At 39.0% G+C, this 14390-nt stretch overlaps 1 protein-coding gene and 1 pseudogene across 1 annotated transcript in view; one reads left to right on the top strand and one right to left on the bottom strand.

The window, feature by feature from the left end:
• The window catches only part of GRIN2B (glutamate ionotropic receptor NMDA type subunit 2B), a 458209-nt gene that overhangs the window by 264280 nt on the left and 179539 nt on the right, over window positions 1–14390 (bottom strand). Inside the window, exon 2 of the mRNA XM_027856453.1 lies at window positions 7476–8074. Coding sequence (XP_027712254.1) covers window positions 7476–8074 — 599 coding nt within the window. The remainder of the gene's footprint in view (window positions 1–7475; window positions 8075–14390) is intronic.
• Window positions 1721–2260, top strand: LOC114038926 (annotated as a pseudogene).

Below are 14390 nucleotides of genomic sequence, written 5' to 3'. Positions count from 1 at the left end.
TGTGTGTGTGTGTGTGTGTGTGTGTGTGTGTGTGTGTGTGTGTGTGTTCAGGATACAGAGAGGAAACCCAAAACATTACCTGCCCTCAACAAGATGACATGATTACATTATACTAGGAGAGGGTGAGTTGGTAGCACTTGGTGGTAGAAATAACACACAAACAGCCAAGTATATGTGAAATAAGTTTAAGAAAAAAGGAGAGAGTACTAACCACTGGGAAAATCAAGAAAATCTAGAAAAGTCTCTTCTAAGAGACAGCACATAAGCTAAGGCTTGAGGAATGCTAAGAGACAAAGGTGGACGAACAGCACATTGCAGGTATGGAAGAGAGAGATGCAGAGCAGTTCTGATTTTGGCTAAAACAAGCAATCCAGTTTAACTAAAATATAGATTGTGGTGAAGGAAGTAATGTGGAATAAACCCGGAAGGATAAGCTGGAATCAGATTGCAAGGCAACTTTAAATGCCAAGCTAATTTTTTTGTTTGTTTGTTTTGTTTTGTTTTGTTTTGTTTTGTTTTGTTTTCATCCTAGAACCAATTGGGAGCCACTGAAGAGGGAGTGACGTGATCAGACTTGTGCTTCGAGAACAGTTGGTGGCAAAGGGGAGAAAAGATTGGAGAGAAAAGAGAATGGAAGCAGGGAGATTAGGAGACTAGTGTACAATAATTCAGGGGAGAGGCAATGAGGGCTTGAATTAGGGTGACAGCCATATGAGTAAAGAGATAGAGACTGAGAGAGATATTGTGGAGGTAGTTTTAACAAGACTTGGTAACAATGAATATGAACCTAGAAAACAATTTGGAACTACGCCCAGAAAGTTAAACTTTGCATACCTGTTGACCCAGCTATACCAATACTAGGCCTATGCCCATAGAAATCAAAGAAAGATAAAACAACCCATATGTACAAAATATTTATAGTAGCTCTCATGTTAGCAGCCCAAAATTTGAAACTGATAGTATTTTCATATTGTGGAATGGCTAAGCAAATAATAATGCTAATAATAAATAAATAAGTAAAATGCTATTAATAATAGCATTTATATAGTGATTTAAGGCTTGCAAAGCATTTTTATTTATCTATATAGTGCAATGGACTATTATTCTGCCATAAAAATTATAAAATGAAACTGATATCCACTTTCCCAAAAGAAACTGGGAAGATATTTGTTGTTGTTATTGTTTGTCCTTCATTCTCAAAGAGGACCTATGACATCAGGAAGGTGATGTCTTGACTTGCACGTGAGTTGGATGGCTGTGCAAAGTCAGCAGCCTCATTCTCTCCTTTGGAGCCATCTGAGTTGAACTGATGGAGAGTAAAACGAGCAGAAGTAAGAGAAAATTTAATACAGTGATTACTGCATTGTTGAGAGAAAAACAACTGAAAGTTATAGATCTCTCTGATCAACATAACCATTAATCACAAGTTCAAAAGAATGAAGATGAAACATGCTAATTACCTCCTTGCAGAAAAGTGACGAACTTAAAATGCAGAGAGATATGCATTTTCAGACATGGTTAATGTGGGAATTTGTTTTCACAGAGTATGTAGAAATGTATTGAGGGATTTATTTTATTTTTTAACAACATTTCCTCAGTGGTGTAAGTAGTAGTAGGAGGGACAGAGTATTTAAAAAAAATACTTATTACTTGAAAAATTAAAAAAAAAAAAGACTTCTGTTTCTGGCAGTCTAGAGCTCTGCATTTGCTTCACTGTGAAATGAGACCCCTGACCAAAGAGGAAACCAGCACATTGTTCCAGAAGATCTCAAAATATGTTACAGAAATCATTCAATTGCTCGTGGACTGACCTGATAGCACCTATTGTTTCCATCTCCATAAAGACAGAGTCTACTATGTAAGTGAGAAGATTCTTAAGCTGGCAGTAAATATCATCTGGTAAAACCCTAGTGTCCCTGGGAATCTGCTTTGGGAAGTTCACTAAGACCCAGAAGTTCAGATTGCACATCACTGCCCTGGATTACCTGGCACCATTTGCAAAGCATAATGTATGGGTGAAACCTGGAGCAGAGCAGTTATTGTTGCATGGGAACCATATGTTAAAGTCTGGCCTGGGTTGAATCACAGAAAATACTAATCAGTATCAGGGACTGGTGGTGTGCTCTGTGGCAGATGTCCCTTTGGGTTTTGGCATGGCAGCCAAGTCCACTAGGATTGCAAGAAGGTGGACTCTTTTGGCAATTGTTTTCACCAAACTGACATTGAGGAATACGTACGCCACAAAGACACACTGATTTAATTCATCTCATGGACTTATGAACAAGATTTTTTTTTCCTTGTGGGAGCAGCTGAGCTACAAATCCCCCTTTTTACCAACCTACACCATGACTTGTGGATACACTTGGTCTTCTGTTGGCTATTCTTACTACTGCAGAGGCACTGGGGTGTAGTGCATCAAACACTGGACTTGGAAGTTGGAAGACTGGGGTTTGAATCCAGCTCTTAGCATAGTGCCTAGCACATAGTAGGGGCTTAATAAACCTTGAATGATTAATGTCATCCCTGATTCTTAGCAGCTGGGTGATCCTATGCAAGTTACTTCACTGGATTCAACTACCTTACAGGATTGTTGTAAGGATCAAATTGGACATAAAGCACTTGAGGCAAAAGTGGGGTAGAAACCTGAGCTATCGTTGTAAGCAGCTGCAGAGTGAGCCTTGGTTAGCAAGAAAGCGAGACATTTCAAACCTTTTTTGTTTAATACTGATTAAATTGAATACCATGTTTTATACGGAATGAAGTCACTTCTTGCTCCTTGGTATAGGTCATGATATTTTTTAGAACTGAGGACAAATATAGCTGTTTCTTGTAGCTCTTTAAAAAAATTTTTTTTAAAAAAAAGAAAAATTTTCTGTTGGGAGAGATGGAGAAGGAGGAATTTAGGAGTACTTTAAGGGTGTAAACCTGGATGATTAGAAGAATGAGATGTCCTCAAAATAAATAAGGAAAGGGGAAGCTAGGTGGTATAGGGTGGATAGAGCACTGACCTTGGAGTCAGGAGGACCTGAGTTCAAATCCAGCCTCAGACACTTAGCTGTGTAACGCTGGGCAAGTCACTTAACCCCAATTGCCTCACCCAAAAATAAATAGATAGGAAGTATGAAAGCAGGTTAGATTTCAGGGAATAGTGATTTACATGTTGGATACAATGAATTTGCTATGATTCTAATATACTAAGCTAGAGATGTCCAATAGATCACCACTTGTAATGTGAGACTAGAGCTCAGGAAAGAGACAATTGTTTAATCACCTGCATAGCAAAGATAATTGAACCCTAGGAGCTGATGGGTTCATCAACAAAAATGGAGTGGCATGGAGAAAGAGAAGGGAAGAAGGTCTAGTTCTAGAACATAGCCTAGGGATACCCATGGTGAGGTGACAGAGTGTGACTAATTCTCCAGCAAAGGAGATCGAGTTGAATGATGAGATTCAAGGTCAGATAACATAATCTTGAAAAGTAAGTAAAAAGAGAAGAAATGGGGGTGGGGAATGAGTAAAGTCTCATAAGATAAGAGTGGCAGACAGTTTTAAATGTAGTAATAACAATAACAATCATAATCATAATCATAATCATAATAATAATAATAACTAGCACCAACATAGTGCTTTAAGGTTTGTAAAGTTCTTTACATGTTATCTCATTTGATCCTCACAAAAACCCTAAAAGGCATATGTTATTATCTCCATCTTTCAGATGAGAAAATCGATGCACAGGAGGGTTAAGTGACTTGCCCAGGGTCATACCATCCTGGCTGAGACAGGACTCAAACTTAGGACTTCCTGATTGGAAGTGCCACTTAGCTGCCCAGCTAACAAGTATAATGCAGTTATTAATCCAGAATACTAGGGATTTAGAAAATAATCAACACAAAAAAACACATGAAATGTGTCAAATTAAGAATTAAATATCTTAAACAGCATTTTCCCTTTCTGCTAATTTCAAAGGGTGAGATATAGAAAGAGTAGGAAGATTGAGCCCTTAAACCAAAAAGAGAGTCCTGAAGTAACTGGAAGATGCTCCATCATCTGAGTGACATAAATAGACTTATACACAGCATTAGAGAACACACTAGAAGAGAAAATAATCGTTAATTGGTCCCTGAGGAAGCGATAACGTGAAAATATAGATAACATACCTACTAACAGTTAATAATTCTCCCCTAGCTCAAGGGGATAAAGATGATTCTGGACATGACCTAATCATTTCCAAAACAGTTTTATATTATCTAATTTAAAGGTTCTTTCAGACTACCCTCAGGTTCTAATAAAAACTTTCACATGGAGATGGAGGGGATAAAGAATTCCTTCTTATGTTCAATCAAATTATATTCTCAATGGGGAGTGAAAGACTCAGTACGATTGGGGCAATGGTGCGTTTTTGTACCATACTTACTAAAAGGACACGAACAAATGTGCCACTTTTACCAACACCAAGAGAAGCATTCAGGCTTTTTTATAACCAGTGCAGACAGAGTACATCTGATGAAATGTTCAAACGTCACTAAGTCTAGCTGGTAATGCTGTAGAGGCTTAAGGAACAAATTCAATTCATAAGGATTCTAGGTTGACGTAATATGTTGTTCCCTGGTCATAAAGAATGGAAACAATACAATTTTAAAGGTCCTCTTAGATTATGAAGCATCCATCATTTTTTAATCTTTAATGTTCCTTAAATAACAAAAAAAGCCAATCCCTTCAAGTACTTACCTGTATCTTGGATTTGGAATACATATAAAACCAATGACATTTATTTAATTCCACTTGCCACAAAGATTTCCCCAAAAACAACGTAGGAAATGAACATGGCTTGGTCAACTATCAATGGACCTGATAAAGATGTAACAATGTGCCATTATCTGGCCTATAAAGATGTGCCAACAAAGCTCCTAATATTCTTAGCATGAAGGAGAGGTCTCTTTCCCAACATTGACCGCTGATGTCACCTGAGCCTTGAGAGGTTCATTCTAAGTAACCCCGAGATACCACAGTCTGAAAAGTGAAGGATATTCCTTGCCCTGCTACTACTACAGGCTATTAGTGAAGAAAGGCATGCTTATAAACCAACTGTTTACAGCAGTTTTATCTTTAGCATGTTTTCATTATAGTTATCTTTCTTGGCTTTTTGGTTTGTCATTTAAAAAAGTACTAGTCACAATACCCTGACCCCAGAAAGATTAGAATACTAATATGGCTAGGTATACTGTTAGCCTCTGGTAGGAGGGCAGACAGTGTGACTGGCAACAGGTACAACTGCCTAATCTCCCCGCTCAGCTGTCAGGTGTCTGCAAAGGCATGATGTCTCTGCTTCTTTTGTCTCCTGAGTTTATTCTTTCTTGATCTTGGATGAATGGTCCAGAGACCAGGTTATAACCTCATGATCTTTGAAAGGTCAGAGGAGCCATCAGAGATCCAGCAATTAGAATTAGTAGCAGAATCTGCCAGTAGCCACAGCAGCTGAATTCACTGAGGAGCCAGGCCTGAAGAGCTAATTGCTTGACCCAGGCTAGGACTGAACCAACTCAGAAGTCAAAGCACCATATCCTGCAAGCAAGGGAATGACTTGTCCATCAGCTGTGGAACACGCAGAAGTGAACTTAGTGAGGAGTCTTAAGAAGAGAGAAAATAACTAAAGAATTCCCAGGTTAGGAGTCACCCTAATCACATATGTACATTCCCTACATATGTGTCTTGGTACCTCTGTGCTTCAAGTTTGAGACCTCACTAGGATTCTTTTGTATACATAAGGTTTCGTAAAGTTCTTAGTGAAACTTCACATCTTAATAGTTAAATTAAAGTTTAAAACTTCAGTAAGAATGGGACATCCTGCTTAAATAGGATGGAGAGTGTGCACAGGGTTGGGGCAGGGAAAAATGTTTTTATACCAACCAATTTCCCAAGGGAGAACATGCTCTCAGTTGGGGAAGGGAGTATATTTTTGTACTTCTACCCTTGATATATACCTTCTGATTAAATATCCCCTTGTGGAAGCCAATTGATGCCAGCTGGTTGATTAATAAATAGGAGCACCTACTTGTGAATGGGTACTTGTGAATGATAGTATTAGATAGTATTAGAATAGTATTAGATAGTATTAGAAATATTATTAGGTAGTATTAGAAACACCAATCTCTCAAAGGTTACCCCCTCATGCCTTGAGAGGAGAGATAGGCTGCCCTCTGTGGAACTGTCCCACCAATGGAAGTGAGAGTTGGGGAGACCAAGCCCACAGTAGGGGCTTGTAAAACATATGAGAAAAGCAGGGTGTCTGAAGACTTTGATTTCCATACTCACAGGTTTTAGGATAGAAACAGTCTCACCATATCTGTAGGTTTTAAGGTAATATTCACATGATTCCTTTATGTCATTTGGTAACTTCTACTTTGCAGTTTCCTACAGGATTATTCATTTATATTTAATAAGAAGCCATTTTTTCATGTGTGTGTGATATATCCTGAATCCCGATTGGGAGAAAAAAAGGGAACCCAAAACAAAATCTATAGGAGTTTTAAAAAAACAGAACTTTGTCATAGTGGAAATCATAGCTAAATATGATAGCTCTAGATTGCAAGGAGGTATCTTATAGGATAGCTCATAGCCACAAAGGGAACTATGATAAATTATTCCAACCTAGATATCCAATGATGGGGAAAGAGTCTGACATGAGGTACAGATAGCATTTGTGTTATGGAAATTTATCACTGATTATGCCAGTATTCTAGGATAAGCACTGAATTGTGGGCCTTTAGATGGGACAAAAACTCTAGCCATTTGTATGGGTGAGTGAGCAGAAATAATGGAGCCCAGCAGGACAGCAAGGACCCAACTCAATAGAACCTGCATGATTTCTTACCTTTGAAGAATATACCCTCTATCATACCACACAGTACTCCCAATACAGGGTCACTGTAGTTTGTTTGTTTTCTACGTTGTAGGAGCTGATACCAGGTGAAAATGACCATACTTAGGACTTGCCTTGCTATGATGAAAGCAGGGGACCCAGCTGCCAGAAGCAACCAAAAAGGCTGCCCCGACTGTGGCCTGCTTCAATGGGGGAAATACTGGCATCCCAATATAATCCAGCCCAGTTTGTGAGGGGAGAATACTGTTGGCATGCCCACAGACCTAGGTATCACCTGCTCACCATTCACCCATCATAGGTGGCATTCCAGAGGAAACAGTGGATTGGCCTTCTCTCGTCTCCTCCTACTTGGGGTATACTGCTACACCAACAACCAAGGACACTTGGAACAGAAACACAAAGAAGCACAATTTGGATCAGAATCACCCCCACCATTAATTGTTCTAGGCCCTCAGCCCAGTCACCAGCCTCCAACCCACTGCTATTTTGTCCTGCATTTCTCACTGTTGCTGAAATTCTACACCATTCAATTCACATTTTTGAAACCCTTCCTCCTTCCTCCACCCTCTGATTTCATCTTGCTTCACACTCTTACCTATTTAGCATATTGGATTGGTAGATCCTTTTCTCATGGGTGTTGTAACAGCTGCTCTTAGGCTCAGGGATGAAGCTGTGTTCAGATAGCATGTCAGAAGCGGCCGTGGTGATTATGGCGATCCCATCCCTCACCCTGGCAGGAAGGCCATAATCCCACTCATCATATGATACAGAGATGAGCCCAGTGGGGAACTCTGAGGGCACGGTGTCTGTATCCCCTGCCACCAGACTAGGCACAATCCACGTATAGCCATATCCAGTTAGCCCTACAGAGTTAGCCACTTCAAAGATATAGGTAGCTTCTTCCTTAGTGCAGTAAAGAAGAATGATAGGGCTTTGAAGCTTCTTCAGCTGGTTCTGGATCTTGGAATCCCCATCATCTAAGGACATGTCAAGCAGAAGGACCTCCTCTAACTCCCAACCCACGAAGCTGTTTTCAATGGTGCTGCGGACTTTGTTGACAAAGTCTTGGTATCCAGGGAAGTAGGTGGTGACGATAGAAAAGATGTACCAGTCATACTCCTCCATGATGTTGAGCATTACAGAAGCTTGCTGTTCAATTGATGGGCCAAATTGGAAGAACATGGAGGAATCATCCTAAATGGGGCAAAAAAAGAAAGAGAGAAATCAAATAAAAGAAATCAACATCAAGTTCTGAGCCAGGCATAGCAGGAGAGATAGAGAGAAGTTGGGGTAGCAGAAGGTGGAGAAATGAGATACTTTCGTCCAAAATTCTTTTATACCATGTCTTTTAGACTGTGTATATCTAGAATCACAACTATATTAATCATACCTATACATGATAAAACTTTACCCTCCTCAGACAATATAATGCTCCTTAAAAACCAACTATGACATTTTATGTAAATTTGAAATAATCCAAAATGCTTTTTAACCATTTGGCAGAAACCTACTACCATCACTGATCTAAAATATTTTTGAAAACAGATGGTCACTGTCATAGAGCTGATCCGATAAACTTTCCTGAACCCTAGCCTGGATTCATCCCTTAAGAATTGCAAGGAAAGAAGAAAAGGGAAGACATTGTGCCCTATACCATGTATATAATGTGATATCCTGGTCACTTGAAAGGTTCTTCTATGAGAGGGAATGCTGGATCCAGCTTTCACTGGTTTATGGGAGCCAATTGTTAAATTTTCAGTGGAAGCATTTATACATTGGAAATACACAAATGCTTGAAATTGAGGCTTGATTTATTGTGTTGTTGCTTTCTAGACTTTACAAAGTAATGGAGAAAGGTGTTAGTGATGTAGTTTAAACTTAAAAGTATGTCATGATCATGTATTCTTTCAGTCAGTTGTTGAACATTTACCAGAACAGATAAGTTTAAGTAGCTGCCACCAAGCTAATGGTGCAAAGGCCCAGTGATTAGTGAGCCACTAATTCACATTAGTGATGGGAAAGCTAGATGGCACAGTGGATAGCGTGACAGGCCTGGAATCAGGAAAACTCATCATCCTGAATTGAAATCCAGCTTCAAACACTTACTAATTGTGTGACCCTGGGCAGGTCACTTAACCCTGTTTGCCTCAGTTTCCCCTCTGTAAAATGAGCTGGAGAAGGAAATGGCGAACCATTCCAGCGTCTTTGCCAAGAAAACCCCAAAAAAGTTTGTGAAGAGTCAGACACAACTGGAAAATGTCTCAACACCACCAAATTCCCATTATTTAGGTGTAGATTTCTCAGAGAAGCAAAAGTATAATGCGTGATCTACTTACCAGCACGTCCTCTACAAAGACTAACTGCATATAACATGACAACACAGTTTTATCTACTCTATACTTTTTACTTATAGCCAGACTAAAAATAGTAAACACTTGTTGTTCAATCCTTCAGTTGTGTCCAACTCTTTATGACCCCAGGGACCATTGCACACCAATTCATTCAATGGGGTTTTCTCGGCAAAGATACTCAAGTGGCTTGCCATTTCCTTCTCTAGTGAATTAAGGCAAACAGGGTTAAGTGACTTGCCCAGGGTCACACAGCTTGTAAGTATCTGAGGTCAGATTTGAATTCAGGTCTTCCTGACTCCAGGCCCAGTGCCATCTAGCTGCTTGTAGTAAACACCTAGATACCACCAATTACATATCCTTGTCAATATACCCAATAGCTGCTTATTGGCATTTACTTTATATCACCCACAGTTACCTAGGCTACCTTTTTTTTCCTGTCAACTTTGAGCATTCATCATTCAGTCTCTTTCAGTGAGGAAGAGAGACTCCTTTTAATTTTACCATCACAGGCTGAACTTGGCACACTGTTCTAAAATCTTGGCCTATGACTTTCATCTCTGCCTCTTTCTGTGATACTCAAAGATTATGAGATTTTGTTGGTGTGGTTACCACTTCAACTAATACAGATCACAGTACTCTATAAGCCCTGGTCAACCACTTTCGTGAGTTGTTGATAAAATGCATAACAATGGGCATCCTTAAGTGATCAGCTTCTCTAAGACTAGTTAAGATGACCCTTGGATACAAGGCATATGGTCCATAACCCAGATGGGAGGAAGGGAGGAAGGAAGGAAGACAGAAAGAATTTCTTAAGCACCTATTATGTGCCAGGAACTGTACTAAGCATTTTACAAATATTATATCATTCCCTCTTCACAACAACCCTGGGCACAAGAACCTTAAGAAGTATTTACTATTATTATCACTACTTAATGGTTGAGGAAACTGAGACAGATAGAAGCTAAAAGGTTAAAAGTGACTTGCCCATGGGTCACACAACTAAGAAGTATCTGAGGCTGGCTTGAAACTCAGGTCTTCCTGACTTTAGGTGCCATGCTCTATCCATCTATCTATACAACCTCACTGCCTCAGTTAGGAGGTGCATACTTGCAGTCTTGTATACTTGGTGAGACTTTCAAAGCTTCTGCTCTACTGGCATAACCTTTGAGTCATTGCCTTTTCATGAAAAAGCTAGGACTAGGACTCATTGCTGGAAAAATCTAAATCCGCAAAACAATGGTCTCAATATGACTTCTCTGTCAGACCAAACTCATCTTTCTTGCTTAATTTTTTTTTATATTCTCTCTCAGTTCAGGTCTGTCCTCCTTTCTCCCATTTCACTTTATTGCTCAAAAACCTTCAATGACTCCCTGCTACCTATAGGACCAAAGAGAATTTCCTTACCTTGTATATAAAGGCCTCCATCATTTGGCTGTAACCTAACCTTCCAGTATTATTTCACATTGCTCTGTTGCTCTCTCTTTCTCTCTCTATCTCTCTCTGTGATTTAAGCTGGCTATTCCCAAGTCCTGGAATGCATGCCTTTCTCATCTCCGGGTGTTAAAATCCTTCCCTTCCCTTAAGACCTTCTACCAATGCATATCAGCAATTGTTCTGCAACTTGTAATATTAGAGAGATTCCTGAATCACTAGGAGATTGAGTGACTTGGCCAGAGCCACACAAACAGTATGTGTTTAAGACATGAGTTTAACCCAAGTCTTCCTGACTGTGAGATTGGCTCTTTATTCACACACTATCTCCCTATTAAGTTGCAAAGGGAAGCAAAAGTTGCCATAACACAGCAATATTCACTGATAAACTAATTACTAATAAACTTAGTCCCCACTCATATATGCATCTCTGATTAACATTATTGTCTATGCCACTAATCACCTCTCATCCTGTCAGTGTCAGCCTATAACCGTTGGTAAGAACTTCAAAGGAAAATTATTTGAAAATTCAAAGATTAGGAAAACTAATGAAGACCTCTAACATTTTGGTATCAATAACCATCTTTATGATCATGCTACAAAGACTCAAATATGAAAAGAGGCATATCAGTTAGTCAACAATCATTTATTCAGTGTTTACTATGTCCCAGGGACTGTGCTAAGCATACAAGAAAAAAAAATAGCCTTTGTCCTAAGGAACTTACTGTAAAGGAAGTACATTGTATTGTGTTATCTTATAATTTTGTTGGGAAAACTATACTAAAAAAATCAGCATTTGATTTTTTTTTCTTTAAGAATTTGTGTGTCTTTGCAGCTGGAATTTCAATTTTGTTAAAGATAAAAATTAAGCTCATTTTCTTAAGTTTTCATTTTAATTTTCAAGTTAAAGTACCAATCAGACTTTTTTCACCATTCAAAATAAATATGAGGCTCCACTTTAAGTAGATTTGCTTTACATGGCCTTTTTCTATTACCTATCATGTCAGAATTAGGAGGAATTTCGGAGTTTGAATATAATGAGATTGCATGTGGTTTGTCCTTCATTTTCAAAGAGAACCATGACATCAGGAAGATGATGCCATGACTTGCAAATGATTTGGATTTATGTGAGGGAGGGCTGTGCAAAGTCAGCAGCCTTACTTTCTCCTTCAGAGACATCTAGGTCCAGTGGCCAGATATAGGTCAGGACAACTGGAGATGGCCCACAATGCAGTGGAAGACCTCGGCCTTTTTAAGCTAAGGTCTTTTAAGCTACATTCTCACTTTGACAGAGGCAATGCCCATTCAGTGATTATGGCTGTTTAAGAAGTAAACCAAGGGATGGCCCCTTTAATACCTTCCCGCCCCCCCAAAAAAAATCTAGAAGGGGAAGACCCTCAGGGTTTCTGGCCAAAAGAGAAACAGTTACTATTTACATTCACTCTGAGCCATCAGGGGCCAACGTGCATTGCCTCAGTCAAAGTGAGAATTTAGCCTAAAAGACCTTAGCTTATAAAGGCCAAGGTCTTCCACTGCATTGTGGGCCATCTCCAGTTGTCCTGACCTATATCTGGCACTGGACCCACATGGCACTGGAGGAGAAAGTAAGGCTGATGACTTTGCCCAGCCCTCCCTCACTTAAATCCAATTCATTTGCAGGTCATGGCATCATCTTCCTGTTGTCATGGTTCTCTTCAAGAAAGGACAAACCACAACCTGTGAGTAATCTGAGCTGGCCACTGGGACCCAACTGGCCAGTTTCATTTGGGCAACTCAATTCCTCTTCTCTCTCCTCTCTCCACATGGGGTATCATGACCTCACCTGAGAGTGATCTGCCCAAAGGAAGGTAAATTTTGAAGGCTGAAACCTACCTACATATCTTGGGGTTTACTGGCTAGATTTCTTTCTTAAAGACCATGCCTTAAACCAAATTCACTCTGGTTCTCATGGATTGGCCAACAATAGGCCCCTACCCAAGCACATGGGATGCACAGTAAGAAGCACTGAATATGAATTATTAGTGAAACATAGAAAGACATCTGAATAGATGCAAAAAAGAAAGGAGACCAATACTTACAATGACTTCGATAAGGTAAATAATAACAATTAAAAGATAAATGAGATTATAATGACATGACCAGTCTTGAAAAGCAATAGTGAAATGTATTTCTTTCCTCTCAGTATGGAAATGGAAAACTTCATAAAGGTAAAGGATGTTTCATATGCTGTCAGATGTGATCAATTTGTTGATTGGTTCAGGTTAAATATTTTTCTTTGTTATAAATAAAGTCTCAACCTCTCCTCCCTTATTTGCAAAAGTGGGGACTGACTGTGGAGTAGAGTGTGTACTGTCAGACTCAGCTGATGTGTTGGTTGGTTTTTCTGAACTGTCTTTTTTCTCTTTTTTTTTATTCTTTGTTACAAAGAAAGGTGTGTCCTGGGCTCCCGATGAAACTGAATATCAATTCCTTCTATTGGGTAACTGAATAACTGACTACATTTCCCCTAATTCCAAAGTTCAAGGAAGATAATGAGTTGGAAAGAAGGAGAGTCCATAAGCAGGTGCCTAAGAAATTTCTAGTTGGTAAAGTGGCATAGAAGTTAATTTTTTGAAAGATTTGTTTGTTTAAAAACCTGTATATTGTCAGTTCCTGTTTTAGTTTGTAAATATTAAACATTATTAGCTTGAATGAAATAAATCAGACCATTTGAATATTGTTTTGGAAAAATTAAAACAAAGTAATACGTAAAAAATAAACTAAACTATATGTTTTACTATACTTAGTTTGCATTATGCCTTCAAAGTAGATTATGTAAATTTTTGCAGTAAAAGAAGGTGAAGCCTTATTAAACATCTTCAAAGAAGGTTAACCTAGAGACCAAGTTTCTCATTTGAAATCATTCTTATCTCTCTGACTCTTTGCTTTCCAGTTTTTTCCCTTTTTAAAGACATATTTAAAATCATGTTCTTTCAAAGCATTAGCTAACAGCTTTTGTTCCTGTTTCCTGGAGGTGTGATTTAATCAGCTCTTTTCCTAATACACGTGCATCTTGATTCACATTAAAAAAAAATTCCTCAAAGCTGAGAAGTAGATCACAGAAACCCAGAAGTTGAGAGTTGGGACAGACCTCCGCAGCCATTTAATCCAAACTGAACTAAAAGGAATCTTCACTATGACAAGTCCATCCAGTGGACGACTAAGCCTCTGCTTAAGGGTCTCCAAGGAACAGACATCTACTACTTCTTGAGACAGCCCAGTCCATTCTGAACAGTGCTTGAGGTTAAAAGGTTTTCCTGACTTTAGGCCTAAATTTGTCTCTACAAATTACACCCATTTTTCCTGGTTCTGCCCTCCATAGCCAAAGAAAATAAGCCGAATTCCTCCTCCCCCTCAGGACATTTCTTCAAATATTTGAAGATGGCTATCATATCCCACCCTGAATTTTCTCATTTCCAGGTCAAAAATGTGCAGGTGCTTCAACTGATCCTCTTCTACTGTGTACTCAAGACCCTTCACCATAATGGCTTCCTTTCTTGGGATATTCTTCAGCAGAATATAGTTGTACTATCATCTTATTATTCTTGGAGGGAATCTCTTCATGCAGTTGAAATACACACTGGCTGGCATATGACATTGCTGACTTATACTGAACTTATGGTTCACTAAGATCCCTGGATCATTTTTTTCTTTTTTAATTCAATTTTATTTTATTTTTCAGCTCTGAG

Source organism: Vombatus ursinus, unplaced genomic scaffold (genome assembly GCF_900497805.2).
Source record: "Vombatus ursinus unplaced genomic scaffold, bare-nosed wombat genome assembly UNPS02011431.1, whole genome shotgun sequence".
NCBI lineage: Eukaryota > Metazoa > Chordata > Mammalia > Diprotodontia > Vombatidae > Vombatus > Vombatus ursinus.
Note: the sequence above shows the minus strand (reverse complement) of the source record. Positions and strands in the feature narration are given on the sequence as shown.